The following is a 16,262-nucleotide window of genomic DNA, read 5'->3' as shown; positions in this document are numbered from 1 at the left end:
ATCTTTTGTTTTAAATTATATTTATCCTTGTTATTTAAAGAATAATATATATATTTTTAACTTTTTGATTTACTTCTAATTAAAATAAAACTAAATTTTAATAGTCTTAAAAATATAATGTGTATTGCTAGGATGAAAATACTAAATAAAATACATCAATTAACATATTATAATATTTAGAGTTGGGGTTGTTTTGAAAGTGTGAAACTATCATATATGTAAAAAGTTTATAATTTGGCTAAATATTATTTATGGGACTGTAAGGTGTTACTCTTTTTTAGTTTTTTTTTTTTTTTTTTTTGTAAAGGAAAAGTAAATCTATGATATCTCTTATACACTCGGAGAGTGAGGGAAGAAATTATGATTCTTGTAACAAGTGAAACAGGTTATTTGGCTATTATAGAGTATTTTAGTAGATAGAAGGAAAATGTATAAAATGAACATAAATAGAAAAAAGTTATAACAGTAGACTTATAAATATTTTTAGAAATATTTTTAAAAAATTAAAGATAAACTATTTTGATAGAAATATTTTCTATCTATTTTTTATTTTAAATTATAGAAGTGCTATCTTATTTTTTAATTTTCTGCTTTAAAAAATTGCATGAGAAAGAAATATGAAAAAAAATACTTAATAATTTTTTATATAACTATAAAATATGAAAAGACAGTGGATCTTTGTTTTTAACCCAAAATAAATTAAGACATTCATATTCGTTCGTACAAAGGAAACTTTGAGGAACAGTCCTAGAAAGACAGTAGTTTTCAACTAAATGGTTGATTAACTTGTCACTTCCCTCCTATTCTCTACCTCCCATTTATTATGCAATGCAATCGTATTTTATAAATATTTAAATCATTTCTCACTCAACCAAAAAAAAAATCAGTTTCTCACTTTCACTCAATCTTTCTATCCTTTTCTTATATATATATATATATATATATATATAAAACACAAATGGATATAAAATAAGCTACGAGTATGAAATGTTACAAGAAACTGAAATGTTTTCCGTGTTAGTACTATTTAGTATTACGCGTTCTACCATACAGAAAATTTTAACAAGATTTAGTAAACGATAGCTGGCAAACAAAATAAAAGGACGAAAATGATTGGTTTGGTAAACAAACCTCAATAATAACTTCTGAAGCATATATTGAACTGTATCAGCAGCGGGTGTGTCACTTCATGCCTGCTACAGTTGGCTATGCATGTATACGAAGGTTGAGTTGGTTAACATTCAAAAGAAGTAAAAGCATCACCGTTTGGCAGAAGAATAAGGAACATAAATGAATGAGAAATGTTCAGAATATTAGTAAAAAGGCACGATTCTATCCAATACTTTCTACCATACTACGGCCCAATGTTGGAAATTGTTATGATATTTAGCTGCACACCCAGTTTCTTACACACTACAAACTTCTTTCAGGATTTAAAATGTAGTTCACCAGAAGAAACTAGTCTCTTTCTAGATTAAATCCTACAAGTTAACTTAAATTATACCATGATAAAATATCTTATTCGGTTTAATACTAAAACTTGAAATACTACAGTGGAGATGCACCGGTTTAATTTCTGCGCTAATCACACTGGAAACAAGAGAGTTTTCTTTTTTCTTTTTGGTTTTTTCAGAAGATGATGGACTAATTTTCTGTGAACCAATTCTTGTGACCAGGGACCCAAGTTGGGCATTTGGGGCTGAAGTAATTGGAAACAACTTTGGAGTTAAGAAGGTCGATAATGGGCACATAAGTGACGCAACGAGGTGTCTTGTATTGGTTTATGGAGGCACCTTGGCTCAGAGCAAAGTCCATGAGTTTGTCAAACGTGCCATTCTCAACCACCCTAATTTCCAAGGCTCCAATACACTCCGACACCCTTCCCTGCCGGTACACGCTGTTCAGAGATTCTTCAATTGCCAGGCAACAATCACAAAAAACAGAAGAAGGAATTTCTGGGATTTGCCCCCCATTTGTGTTGATTTCCCAGTAGACAACGTAATGGCCTGGGATTGTTGACGTGTCCACGCAACTGGTGTATTCAGTGAGAGATGCACCGAATTGTGGAAGATGATCGGCACCAGTTTTGACAGCATTGTGGAGTTCAACTTCGTCGGTTTTATCAGAATCAATGCTGAGAACCACGTTCTTTCGACACACGAAGTTGAACTGAGGAGCCTTGTTCTTGAATCCGGCTACACGGAGGATGTCGCCAACCCGGTACCTATAAAGTCCTGCATCTCATCATTCATAATTAATTAACTATTCAGGTAATATAGTATCATCAGTTTGCGAGAGAGAGTTAATAGTCTCAACATTATCAGAATTATATCATTCTAATAAATTAACTAATGATATATCTTTTAATTAATGAAACTCATTAAATAAGAAATAGATCCACCAAATTTTGCATTTTTAATAATTTTGAGTGAAACTAAAAACATGTGTAAATGAGAGTTTATATGCCAGCAATTGTCAAATATAAATATATATTTGTGTATCTTGAAAATATGACATTTTATAAGAATTAGTTCTTAATTATGTTTCTATTTGTTTTATATCTGTTTTATATCCTTAACCTGTTAAATAAAGATAAAAAAAACATATTTAAGAAGTAAAATTCATCACATTGAAATTGTTTAATTACCTGCGTAAGTGGTGACCACAAGCTCGTACTCCTGATTCAACTTGACATCAACAAGATCTACGAGATGTTCATGGTCTAGGTTAGAAATGGAATCGGTATGTCCATTGATCTGATAGACGGGCAAGAATTCAAAGTAGGCCATGGTGGGAATGAGTGTGTAAGACACCTCACTTGGATCACACAAGGGGTTCAAATTGAGGCCAAAGTAGCACTCAGAAGAAGCGTACATGGTGCACACAAGAGGAAGACCATTGCTATAATAATCCAATATGGGAATATACTGAGACATGGTTCCCGTGACAATAACATCAACATACTTGGTGTTAGGCCATATCCTGGTGATGATTCCCTTCCACGACCCCTTCAGGCATTCGGCTTCAATGAAATCCGCAAGCGTGGGATTTGGTTTCAGGACTTTCATCACAGCTTCTCTCACAGAGGGGTCAGTGATTTTGGCGTCGAGGGTGCCCGTTCTTATGTCATTGCAGAGACAAAGGAAGTGCTTTTCGAGGAACTTAAGGGCACGGATGAAACCGGAAGCGAAGACTGCCCCAACGCGAAGAACTTCCTCGTTTTGACAAAGGCCACAGAGCAACTGAGAGTACATGCTTTGGTAAGAGTGAGGGCAGAGAATGGTTTCATTGGGGCTGGTGTAGTTTGTGTAGGGATCATGTTTGCGGTGCTTGAACTGTGAGCTTTTGTAATAGCTGGTGAGAACTGGACGAGCAAGGAGGCCACCAGGAGTTTTGGCTTCTGATTTTGTGAACAGAAAGTACATGCCTTTTCCTTTCTCCAAACCAGGCACAACCTGATCCATCACTGGCATCAACAAGCTGTAAAGCAATGATCTTCTCTCTTGTTCTTCTTCGATGGTAGGCATCAGTTTTCTCTCCCCACCAGACGTTCCAGAGCTTATTCATTCAATAAACAACATATCAGATTAATTTCAGTTACACTGCTTTAATATTATAAGAACAGATTCTTTATATGCATTTCTGTCTAAATATTTTTAAACCAAACAGTACTGTTAGTTTTCCAACTATCTCAACCGCGAAAAGAACAGCCTAATACTAATCTTAGGCGTTAAATTTTCCATTGTTAGTATACTTGGGCTTACGAAAATTAAATTGCAAATATTAACACTGCATGACTCTATACTGATATATATATATATATATATATATATATATATATATATATATATATATGTATATATACACACTTTTATAACTTTAGGTCAATAATAAAGTATTACTGAATGATTTTTCAATAATTGTTATAATAACAAGCAAATTTATTATACACAGTAATTTATAAGTATGAGACAAAGTGCAAAATCCATTTATATATTATCCACACGCATATGATGTGAATAAGTGGCGGATGTATTTTTCAGATAGTATTAGGGAGAAATTACATAAATAAAATGTCTTTTTTATAAACCGGATACTTGACAACCTATTTTTAAGGATTTTTTTGTCAATAAAAAAAAATTGTATTTACAAAGAAAGTGTGCGTACACATATATTTGTTACGTGTGAAAATAATAATATTCATTACATTATAAAAATGTGATCAGTATTTAACCTAGTGACATATATTTACATTTATTTGATACTATAAAAGTAAAATAATCATAAAAATTAATTTTTGTATTTTTTTTTAAAAATATATAAAAAATAAAAAAATGATACTATTAAATGAAGAAAAATATTTTGTATGTATCAAAGTATGATTTATTAATATATCTAAAATATTGATATCATTTTCATCCATTCAAAAGTTTAGATAACAAATTTATGATTTTTTTATATGATATTAAATTTTATTATTGTTAACAAGGACTTAAATTCATACTTATAAGAGGAAAAAATTAAACAAAATTAAATTTATTTCTTAAACTAAAGGTTCTAAAGTCTAAGCTGCAGAAGTTGATTTTAATATATGAAATCATTTAAATAAATTTTACATTTGATCAATATAAAAAAATAATTAAATAAAATATTAAAAAGTCTAACTAAATCTATACAACTAATTTGTATATAGTATAATTTTTTTTTCGTAATCCCAAGAGTTTATTACATGATAAGAAATTACCATGACCTCAACTCGTAATCATATAATTAACTCTTTCTTCTAAACCAAAATTTTCGATTATCTATCACATAGAGGTCGGTTAGAACTATAAACATAGCTCACTAAAGTGTAATAATTTATTCATATTCACTTTGATAGGATGTGACAACTCATACCAATAATAAATAGTTTGGTTAAAATAAAATATATATTGTTAGTATAAACAAATCATATGCATGTTAATAATTTAACTTTTTTAATCCAGACTGGAAATCTCAACGGATACCATTTTTTAAGTATAGAACATTTTTATGTAATACTAGCTATAATTTTCTCCAGCATATATTATATGCATAGTTTAATTCTTTCTCTTTAATGTCTGGTGTCAGATTTACACCAAATTCTTATCAAGTTGACCAAATTACAGTGTGAAAAACTAAGAAAAGGGCAATTTGGTCTGACAGAGATAAAATAAGGATTGAGAAAGTTAAAATGTAGATAACAGATCGAAGTTTGATTTTAGCCTAATGTAAAATAAGTAATACTAGAAGAAATAAGGCAAAGTGAAATGTGTAGAGATATGAAGTTGATGGGTTTACCTAGTGAGGAATTCTGAGATGGGTTTGGAACATAAAATTGGGGAGGTATCACCGTTGGCTATGCGATCAATATGAGGCTTTAAATCCTCGTAAGTGACCACTGGGACGAGCTTTTTGAAAGTGATTCTGTCAGTGCGAGCATCTAGGCCATGGCGTTGAAGGTACTCAGCTTCTGCACTACAAGAAAGGATCTCTGCAAGCACCTTTTCTTGAATTTCATCAGCGTTTCTGGTGACCTCTTCAATGTATTCCAGGGCTCTCTTATTCTCCTGGATCATACTACTGTTACTGCCACCATCATCAAGCTCCTTTGGCTCGTGGCACAACTGCTTTGGAGCCTCTGGCATGGCTGCAGAATCAATGGCTATCGAGTTTCGGAGTGTGGCACCAAACATGCACACCTTAGGAGAAGCAAGAGTTTGGGTTTAGTTTGGAAGAGATCGATGAGTGTGGGTTGGAAAACTAAACAAAGTGAAAGTGCATTATATAAAGGCAAACTGGGGAACCCTCTCCAGAGTCTCGTCCAAACAAATAGGACAAAAAGGGGTATAACTGTAAACTTCAAAAAAATGTGACTTTAATTAATTTCCAAGTAATGTTATCGAAACTTTGGATGACCAAGTCTATCATGCAGGGCTTTAAAATATGCCTTTACAAGAACTTTGCTTCGGCAACCGGGAAAGGATACGATTTCTGTGTGGATAAATTATTATATATATGCTTAGATTATTATCATTTTAACTATTTTCAATATAACATGTATTTAGATGTTATTTTCTATAACAAAAAGAAGTTAAAAACATGTATTAATTGTCATCACATAGAAATTGGTTGGAAACATGGTGTGAAACTGTTTGATAAGCAAGCAAGTTTGAAAAAAAGGAAGCAGAAAGAATAAGGGAAGTAATATATAGGGTACAATTACCGCGGCTGTTGTTAAGAAAACCAACGTTGGCTGCGCGGTAAGTAGATTACGGCTATAGTTGCATAGAAACAGGTCATTACATATTTTGGTGTTATTATATTTTTTGCCAAATGTTGTCTGGTTGAGTATACTAATAATTAATGACTGTATTAAATGTTCTTTGACTACTACTCTTATCAGCAGGATCCATATTTTTAGCTCTGCCACTGTATATAAAACAGTTTTGTTAGTTATGACTGAAACTGATGTACAGAGATTAGACTATTTTTTATATATTTTTTTGAAGAAATATTTTTCTAATGACTTTACTTTTCTTTAGATATTGTTGTTTCTTGTGAACTTATTACTGCATGCAATCAATCAACTTGGCTGGTTAATTAGGTATAAAAAGCAAAGCTGCATGTAATTCTTGGGAAAATGAATTAAAGACAGATATTGAATTTCATTTGAACTGACACGTAAAATCTTCAAACTATTAAAAAGATGTTTTTAATGAAAATTATAAACAGTGGTATAATGTGTTGTCATGTAAGTTGTAAATGCTCAACTTTTTCTTTGGACTTTTAGGGCAGGGGGTGGCAAAAAGGGTTTGGTTATTCGGTTAGCATCAATCCAAATATGTAATATAACTGCCTAACTATCCAACACTTGATAAAATGAATGGGATGGATGCTATATTTTTCCAAATGAGGATAGTGATAGATGATGGAAATAAAAACCTTAAAGTGTTTGAGTAAATGGTTTTTTTTTTCTCTCTTTCAGGACCCATCTCACTGATTCACTGATTCTGTACACTATCCACTACACTTCCACTGATTAATGCGCGACTTTCTGGTTGAATTTGAAAGTCCCTGTTTCTAGCTCTACACAAACACTGAAACTGTGTTATCACACTCAATATTCACTTTAATAATGTAAACCGATTAAGTGTGGAAGACTTCCTTCGCTACAGTAATTTGAATTTTGATGGCCAAGTAAATAAAAACTCATTTAGGTTGAAGATGATATTGATACTTGTGTAAGTTTAAATAAGGTTCGTATTATTGTTATATCTCCTCAAATAATCTTTGTTAAAAGACTCTTCTCTTATCACAATTAAAAATAAAAATAAGGTGACTAATAATATAAAAATAGGAAGTGTTAAAGAATAAAAGTAAGATGACTAATAATATAAAAAGTAAGTTAATTATATTTTTAGTTTTTAGTCCTGAACTTTGACACAAAATTAGAATTTATTTATGTTTGAAATTATGATATGTTTTGTTTTTTAAACTATAGAAATGAATAAATATGAACAATTACATTAATTGTTTTTGTGTCAAATGTATGTTAGTATTTAAATTGTTTACACTATTTAACACTATGTTATTTCAATGTTAACTGAAAAACTCATTTGACACATCAAACAAATTAAACATAATTCAGTTAAAAAACTATATTTATTTATATTTAAAGTTTAAAGATAAAAAAGTATAAATTTTAAATATAGATACATTTTAATTTCATGACAAAAGTTTAGAAATTAAAAATATACTTAATTAAATAAGAATTACAAAAATGAAAATTATAAACGAGATTTAAGTATATTACCGTTAAAAAGGATCATTAAAGCAAATGAAAGGATTTTCAAAATTATGAAAACTATGATAATTTTATAACCATCGAAAACAAGGACAAGTTGATTTATAATAGTTGATTTGTATGCATCATCTTCAATTGATTTATATAATAGTTGTTTGACCTTTTTATTCAAATTAAGGAAATTACTTCATTCTTATACTTTTAGTACAATTTTAAATGAGTTGTTTGTTATGTTCCTTTCAATTTCTTATATTAATGTATTTTTGTGTCATTACATTTTTCGCTCAGTTATCATAGATAATTTTTCTTTATCCTTATTGATTAAAGTAAATCTATATATTATCTTAAAATTTGAAAACTAACATATAAAAAAATATTATTTAAAAAAAAACCAATTAAAATAGAACGGGAAATATAACATATAATAAAATAGTCCTAATTATTTTTCGTAAATTGAAAAATTAAAGTATATATAATATAGAGATTGATCTCAGACTGTTTTATATATCTTAAACGAGAGTTCATCGTTTCATTACAAACTCACCCACGTCATATGTCGAAATAGCTTGTATTTTACGAATTAAAAATATTAATTCTGTCCGTTTCCAACTTGAATAATATTAATTTAATAATTGGAGCCAAAATATATATTACAAATAAATATCAATTATGTCTAAAGAAATAATGAATTGCAAGCAAAGTAATTATTCCAAAAACAAGATAAACATAACACAATAAAATCATAATTCATACAAATGGATGAATGAAATTATAAGTAAAAAAAGAAAAATATGTAATTCTAACAAAAGTGGTCCAATATCTTAATGATACCAAAAGATATGTCGTAACACAAATGACTTCATTTCATTTAAGTATACATTTAAAAAAATCTCAAACTCCATTTACCTAAAACATCAAAAGACTTAATAATGAAATCAGAATCACAAAATTTTTAAAATATGAAATAGTTAATTTGGTTAGAGGTACTAATATGCCTTCATAAATGTCTATGACTTTACAATTTTCTCACTAACAATTGTATATCAAAAGTTCTACAAGAACCCTTTACACTTTAAGTGAATTAAATAATAATAATAATAATAATAATAATAGTATATACTAGGCACCATATATGACAAGTGACTAATAAAAAATATTCTAAACCAATTTATGAGCACTAGTATGAAAATATCTATAAGGTCGTTGTTTTTTGCCTTTTATGTTGAATTTGAGGTTGACGTCGTCATATCAGGATACGTTAAATTGACGGTGAAATCAAATTGATATCAAATATAAAGCACGAACTTTTAACGTGTAAAATAATATCAACAACAAACAACAAACAAGTTCAATCAAACAATAATAGCAAACAAGTTCAACCAAATAACAACAACATGAACAAAAAACACAACAAACAAGTTCAACAAATAAGTTCTTCAAAACAAAAATAAAAACGAAAACTAACTTTCAAAAGGTGGATTCGTCGAAATAAAGTGTTTCCACCAATAAGAAAAAAAGAAGCAGACTGCGCCTATGAAGGACAAAAATACGAAAATAATCGGTCAAAATAAACGAAAAATTATACATAAAGTTGTTAATTAATATGCATTTGTACCAAATGAAAGAAATATTACATGTGATAGTCGTCAAACTTCGTTCGAGAAAAGTTTGAGAATAGAAGAGAGTCTTGTGCGCTAAAATAAAGTGAATGAATTTTCAATCTCCCGCTAAATTAAAAAGGGAAAACTTTTGGCTGACAAATAATATGTCGAAGCTCCTACAAAATTCGACCGTATTAAGGATTCGACGTACTATTGGTGGTTTAAAAGAAAAAAGAAAGAGAATGACACGCTAATTTAAATAATTAACTTACAAAAATGCTAGGTGTCATTTTTAACTTTGCCTACTAAATGGTTGGATTTTGAACACGTTATATGCTATTTTTGAGTTAGTGGAGTCAATATTTCTTAATTTTTTATCTAAAAATTCTAAATCCTTATTTTCTCATCAAAATCTCAACTAATTAAACCATTATAGTTCATTAAATCTTTTAAATTTCGAGACATTGATCTAAAGTCTTATCAGACTGTATTCGATGTTTAGAATATTCAACCATTCAAATACTACCTTTTACATTAAATACACCTTTGATTCACAATGATTTGACTTAAAAACCAGGATTTTGATCATAGTTTTAAAGTTTAAAATACTATTAACTACTCTTTTATTATTATACTTTTACTCTTCATCTAATATTTAATTAATCTGAGTGTAGATATTTATTGTGACGTATAAATGAAAAATGAACTATAAAATAATATTACAACTTTATTAAAATAAAGAAAACTGATTAATTATATTTCTTGATTTTTCCAAAAAGAAATATAAAAAGACGCTTAAACAGAGACCGAGCATCAAATTTTTTCCAATTCTTAGAAACCGAATCAAATAAGTATATATATTTTTTACGTTAAATACATCTTGAATTCCCAATAATTCGAATAGAAGCGAGGGTTTTGAGTTAGTTATAATTGTAGGATAATAAATCTGAACACAAAAACAACAGGTAATAAAACTGGAAGATTTTGGGAATGTTTATGTTAAAACTTTCTTAATAATTAGAAACCCAATTTTGGAGAACTCGAACACGACATTTACGTAAATCTAGTGGACAGTCTTTATCTTTTCTTTTACTTTTCTGCTTTTAGCGTATCAGTTGTTGAATGATATCAGGAACTTGTGTCTCTTCTCTTTTTGTCTCTTTATCAGTGTTTACAACTTTTTGCTTGTTTATAAGTTTCACGTCTTTTAAACGATTGTTTCTTTGGGAACACGAATACGATGAGTATAATAAGATTTTGACTCCACTAGCTGAGAGAAGTATACCAGGAAGCCTCTTCATACAAAGTATATATAACAATGTCATTGATTTTGGTAAAATTACATATTGGGATTTACAACAGCACATGAACACAGGGAAGCACAGATATTTTATTAACTCCAAAAGGTTAAAGTCAAACAAAGTTTTGTATAGATTTTGGAGATTTATAGTGAGTGTGTAGAATATAAACAGAAACTCAAAAAACATACCATTCATTTTCAGGAGAACAAATCTCGATCATGTGTTTCAATGCTTATTCAACAATTCCAAGACTGATGAAAAGTGCAGCTTCGACGGTATTACCATTATTAATTCATGTGTTTTTCTTCCTGTGGAGTACTTTTTACACATATATCAGTATTTTCCCCAACATTTCTTTTTTAGTTCGGCTCTACTGCTACATGGTGGAGCTACAGACCCAGGTGATCGATCCTCTTCCTTTCAACTCTGGAAATGGACTGTTGCTTTAGGGGTATCAACTTTCAAATCAAATTTATTATACTTTTCATCTTTTCTCTACAAATATTCAATTTTTTTAAAGTGCACAATATATTTTTCTATATTTTAATTTTTTTATTTATCTTTTTCTTATTTCTTTCTATCAAATCATTCACATAAACTCATAACAAATCATTCACAAAATTCATGACGTATACAGTGATTTTTTTTTATAATGAAATTTTTAAATCAGAAAAAATAAAGTTCTTGTTCGAAAGATCAAAGTTACGTAGAATGACTTCACTTTGAAAAATAATTCCGGTAAATAATGCATGTAAATTTGACCAAATATAAAAAAAAAATCATAAATGCAAACCGCCTTGAAGAGAAATTAAAAAAAAGAGTAAATTTCAGAATGTTAAGCTACACAAGTATAACTTGCAGAATTTGTAAATAATCATGAGTAAATGATAGAATAAGATGATTTTGAAATGTGAATGAAAATAAATATGTAGTCTTATGTCTAAATATTATAAAATTACAGTAATTAAAAGATTTCCACTCGTTGTGAGAACTAATATAAAATTAAATATTACAAATAATTTAGAAAGTTTAAGAAGAGTTAAAGTAATTAGAAATATTAATTGTTTTTTTTGTTAATGTGATCATAGAACCAGCACATCAAGATTTTGTATCAAGTAACGTTCACCCAAACATCAAAGATTACCAAATGATCATAAATACTTAAAAAAACATTTAAGTACCAGCTATAATCAAATTTAAAAATAAAATATATTAAACTATATTATATTAATCATATTATTTCAAAACTTATAAATACGAGTAAGAGATAAAAAGTTAGATAATTATATTTATTACAATTTTAAAATTTGATTGTGCTAACCGAACTGTTTGAATAGTAACTTAAATGTTGGGAGTAACTTTAGCTGATACAACCCGGAGTTTGGAGACAGAGTCAAGGACTTGAAAGAGTTGTGTATCTGAAACTGAAGGTTACATTCAGAAACTAAAAAAAATGTTAATAAACTTAATATTTTTATTTAATTTGATTTTGTAATTTAGTTTTTATTCGTTTTGATTTTTACATTATTTTTTAACTTAAGTTTCAATTTTTATTAAATCGAATTAATGTGATTCTTTTATTAAATAAGTGTTAAGTACTGCGTATCAATCTAATAAAAAAATTAATTACTATATTTAGACTCATGAGTGAATATATCCCTTTATTTGTTATTATATCTCTAAATATTTTCATTACTTTGAAAAAGAAAAAATTAACCCATATTTTTTAAAATTTCATCTTTAACAAATTTTCATTTTAATGGATAACAAATAAAGTCTAAACCATTATGATTTCGTATTTTAAAATTAAAAAAAAAATACATCATCATAATAAAGTATAAGCATCCAGAATTAATCTCTTAAAATACATGTTCAAAAACAATAACGGAACTCCATAGACAAATTATATATAATTTGATGAATGAAAACAGATTATGTTTTGATTTGACTCCACGGAGTCGAAAGAAATTGAATGTATTTCTTTTAGGGTTCCATTTTACAATATTAATTTGACGAAAGGATAAGCATGCATAATAATGTCGTAGTCTTACTAAAAACAGGAGCTGCTGAATGGTGCCCCAATGACGGGCTTCTGTAACTTAGAAACTGACGTCTGTCCAATGCCTTTATGCCACCTACCTAACATGAATGTCCATAACATAAATGTCTTCAACCATTGTTGTGGAAGATCCCTCTCCATTAACATCAATTCTGATGTGGGAGACAATACCAACTTCTTATACTACATTTTTGAGGTAGTTAAAGTGTTTCTTGTTAGTTAATTACCATCCTTTTGGATATATTAAATTATTAGACATAAGATAAATTTAAATTATATAAATAGAAATAAATTTTATTTTATAAATTAGTTTTATAAAATTAAATTATATTTAAAGTTTATATTTTAACATAATATTAAAGTTATAAATTTGAGTCTACTTTAATAAAATTTATTGTTATTTGGAATTATGACATTATATATTATTAAATAATCTATTAATATATAATTTCATATTATAAATATAAATTTTATTTTATAAGTTGATTTGGTAAGATTAAATTAGATTTAAAATTTGATTCATCTTTTGAGAGATGAAACATGTTAATCTATATTTTGATTAACTATTTTCTGCTCTTAGAATTGGGATTAGAGTAATAATTGATGCATATGTTTTCAGTCTTACCATTAATAAATTCTATATCTTTTCTTTCACTTTCTTGGTATCTATTACTAAAGCAGACTGTTTAAGAGTTGAGATTTTGAAAAACAATTTTGCTTTTTGTAACCTGAAAGTGAAGAATTGTGAGGACAAAATAATATCGCCATCCAATTCGGTAGACTTTGAAAGAGGATCTGTCTCTATCCACTCACTCTCACTCCTTCCATAGATATCAATATCTGCATCTATATGCCCACGTGTTTCTAATTTAAACGATAAAACAGTAAATCATAATTTACACTACGTGGCCTAATAAACAACACAATTAGGTCTTATGTTGTTAAAAACATTTTTAGAGGTTTTTTTAATGATAAAATAGTGAAGACTGTATTTTTAACCTGTCGATTAAACTCCACTAAAAGACCTAGGTAGACCTAAACGTATTTTCATTTCTGAATGGGATTGAATATCTTTTGGCAGTCCCATTCATTATTCAGTAGTCAAAATGAAGGTTGAGATCCATGTTACAAAGGATAACCCTTTCTTTTATATATTATATATATTATACCTCCTCATACATATCTACATAATAATAATAATATATAAATAAGGTTGATATTTCTAAAATGGGAAATATTTATTGTTATTTGTTTGTGAAGAAATTTGTAGAAAAATAAAAGATTATTGTAAGTGTTGTGGTTGTGGGACAGGAAAATTAAGGGGACACGTGATTTTGTTTCCATATTACTTAGGAAGTAATGGCCGACCTATTATGCCTTTGCGTCCTGCTCAATCATCATCAACAAATGGGGTACGCTTTAATTAAAACCTCTATCCAACACCTATCACTATTCAATTACTCTTTTCTTTCACCTTTCTTTATCCAATACATTTTTTCTTACCAATTTCTAGCTCTGTATTTTCATGACTAAAAATAAAACCTAGTCTTCTTTGTAGAAAGTTTTAAGAAACTATTTATTTTTATTCCAATAATTGCATTTATATATGTTTAGTATGTTTTATCTGTGAGCCTGTGAGGGAGATATTTCGTATCTTACATAGTTTTAGAGTAATTGCATGAACCCATTACATATATACGATATGTGTCTTCTATAGAAAAGCTTATAGGAATTTTAGACTATGATATCATAAATACGTAATTTTTAAAGCTTGTTTAGTAGTGGATATTGTTTTTTTTTATTATTGTTGGAATTATTATTTTTAGAAGATTTTTAAACTATTTCTTGCAAATGATAGTCAAATAAAGCAACACAACAAACATATACTAATTTGAGAGAGAAAAAAACAATCCAATAACTAAGAGTATTAAAATATTTTTTATCATTAATAAAGAATATATTAATTTTAGAGCACTTGGAGTGCTCCAACCCTTTTATATATGTAAACAAAAAAAAAATGATGTACAAAGTTTTAACTGGTGTAGTAGTTCTAAAGTCCTGTCAATGAGTATGGTTAGATCATGTGAGTTTTAAGAGTAGTCCATCTTTTTGTATTGTAAAAAATGATTCTGGCTCTTCATATTTTTCTTATGGTACCATTCATACGGGACTATGCATATGAGAATAGTACATAAATAAAAGTATTTTTAACTCCTTGAAAAGTGAATATATTGCAATATTTTGTATTGGGATTTCTACTTTTCTATCCTATCATACTCTCCATCAAAGTTTCATACACATGGACCCACAAGACTAAATAAAGATTTATAGATTTTAAGCATATAAATCGGGCATAAACACTAGTATGAGTAAAAGAAATTTGCATTAGAAACTTTATCAGTGATCCAAGTTCATGCCTTAACTTGAGTTAAATTAAAAACTTCCTCAATATCTTTCACCTAACTTCTAAAGATTATTATTCTTATGCATATGAATAGTCCATAATGTAGCAACCCTAGTACATTTTCATATTGTATTACCCTTTCTACCTAACATTGTGAGACTAAACTGATAAAAATGATATAATGTTGCATTGTGATGTTTTGTAATAATGCTAGCCCATTTATCATACATTTTCCAAATTTCCCCTACAACTCTAAAACTAAAATAAGTGTAATATTGTTTCTTCATCATTCACGCACATCACACATACATTCCTTATTATATTCACTCCTCTTTTGATTAGATTATCATATGTTGTGATTTTATTTATCATTACTTTCCATGTTAATGTAGCTGATAAAGCTTTAATTTTCCACAGTTAATCATATAAATCTACATCTTCATCCATATTTTTGTTTCAAATAATGTTATACGTTTATTTCAGTTTGTATTTATTAGTATATATAGAACTGTCAAAATGGGTCACTCGGTCCAACCCGATCCGACCCACTACGGGTTGACCACTTAGTGAGTCAACCCAACCCGACTCACCACGGGTTGGTGGGTTAAACGGGTTGGCTCACTTAATTAACTTTTTTTTCACCCTCTTTTTCTCAGATTCTTAACATGTTACTTTGATCGATCTAAAAACAAGATCAAAACAAATGGTATATTTCTGAATTATCCAATCTATAATATTATCCCTCTATTAAATTGGAGTCCTGAATGGATAAATTCACAGTATTATGCTCTCTTGAAGCATATTCTTCTTTATCGCCCTCTATAATATTATCCAATCTATAATCTTAGGGTTTTATTTGCGAGAAAATTTTGGAAAGACAACAGCGCGAAAGACTCTATTGCTAAGTAAAGGTTGTGCATTTTGAATAATTAATTTAATTAATTTGATTTCAATAAAAAAATAGGATTTGAATAATTAATTTAATTTAATTAAAAAAATAGGTGGGTAGGTGAGTCAACCCAACCCACCACGGGTTTAACCCGTGTGAGCCGTGTTCTTAGTGAGCCGG

The 16,262-nt window shown here is 28.8% G+C and overlaps 1 protein-coding gene across 1 annotated transcript; it reads right to left on the bottom strand.

Moving 5' to 3' along the window:
- Positions 1-1,241: 1,241 nt before the first annotated feature.
- On the bottom strand, positions 1,242-5,751 carry LOC124832029 (indole-3-acetic acid-amido synthetase GH3.6-like). The gene is made up of 3 exons (XM_047306138.2): positions 5,323-5,751; positions 2,648-3,558; positions 1,242-2,234 (listed from the first exon to the last, which is right to left on the bottom strand). Exons 1-3 carry the CDS (start codon positions 5,715-5,717, stop codon positions 1,645-1,647), a joined length of 1,896 nt encoding a protein of 631 aa, XP_047162094.2. The 5' UTR covers positions 5,718-5,751; the 3' UTR covers positions 1,242-1,644.
- Between the last annotated feature and the right edge of the window lie 10,511 nt (positions 5,752-16,262).

Source organism: Vigna umbellata, chromosome 6 (assembly GCF_029865625.1).
Source record: "Vigna umbellata cultivar VRB3 chromosome 6, Vumbellata_1.0, whole genome shotgun sequence".
In the NCBI taxonomy this organism is placed as follows: Eukaryota; Viridiplantae; Streptophyta; class Magnoliopsida; order Fabales; family Fabaceae; genus Vigna; species Vigna umbellata.
The sequence above is the reverse complement of the archived record's forward strand: the minus strand, read 5'-3'. Positions and strand labels throughout refer to the sequence as shown.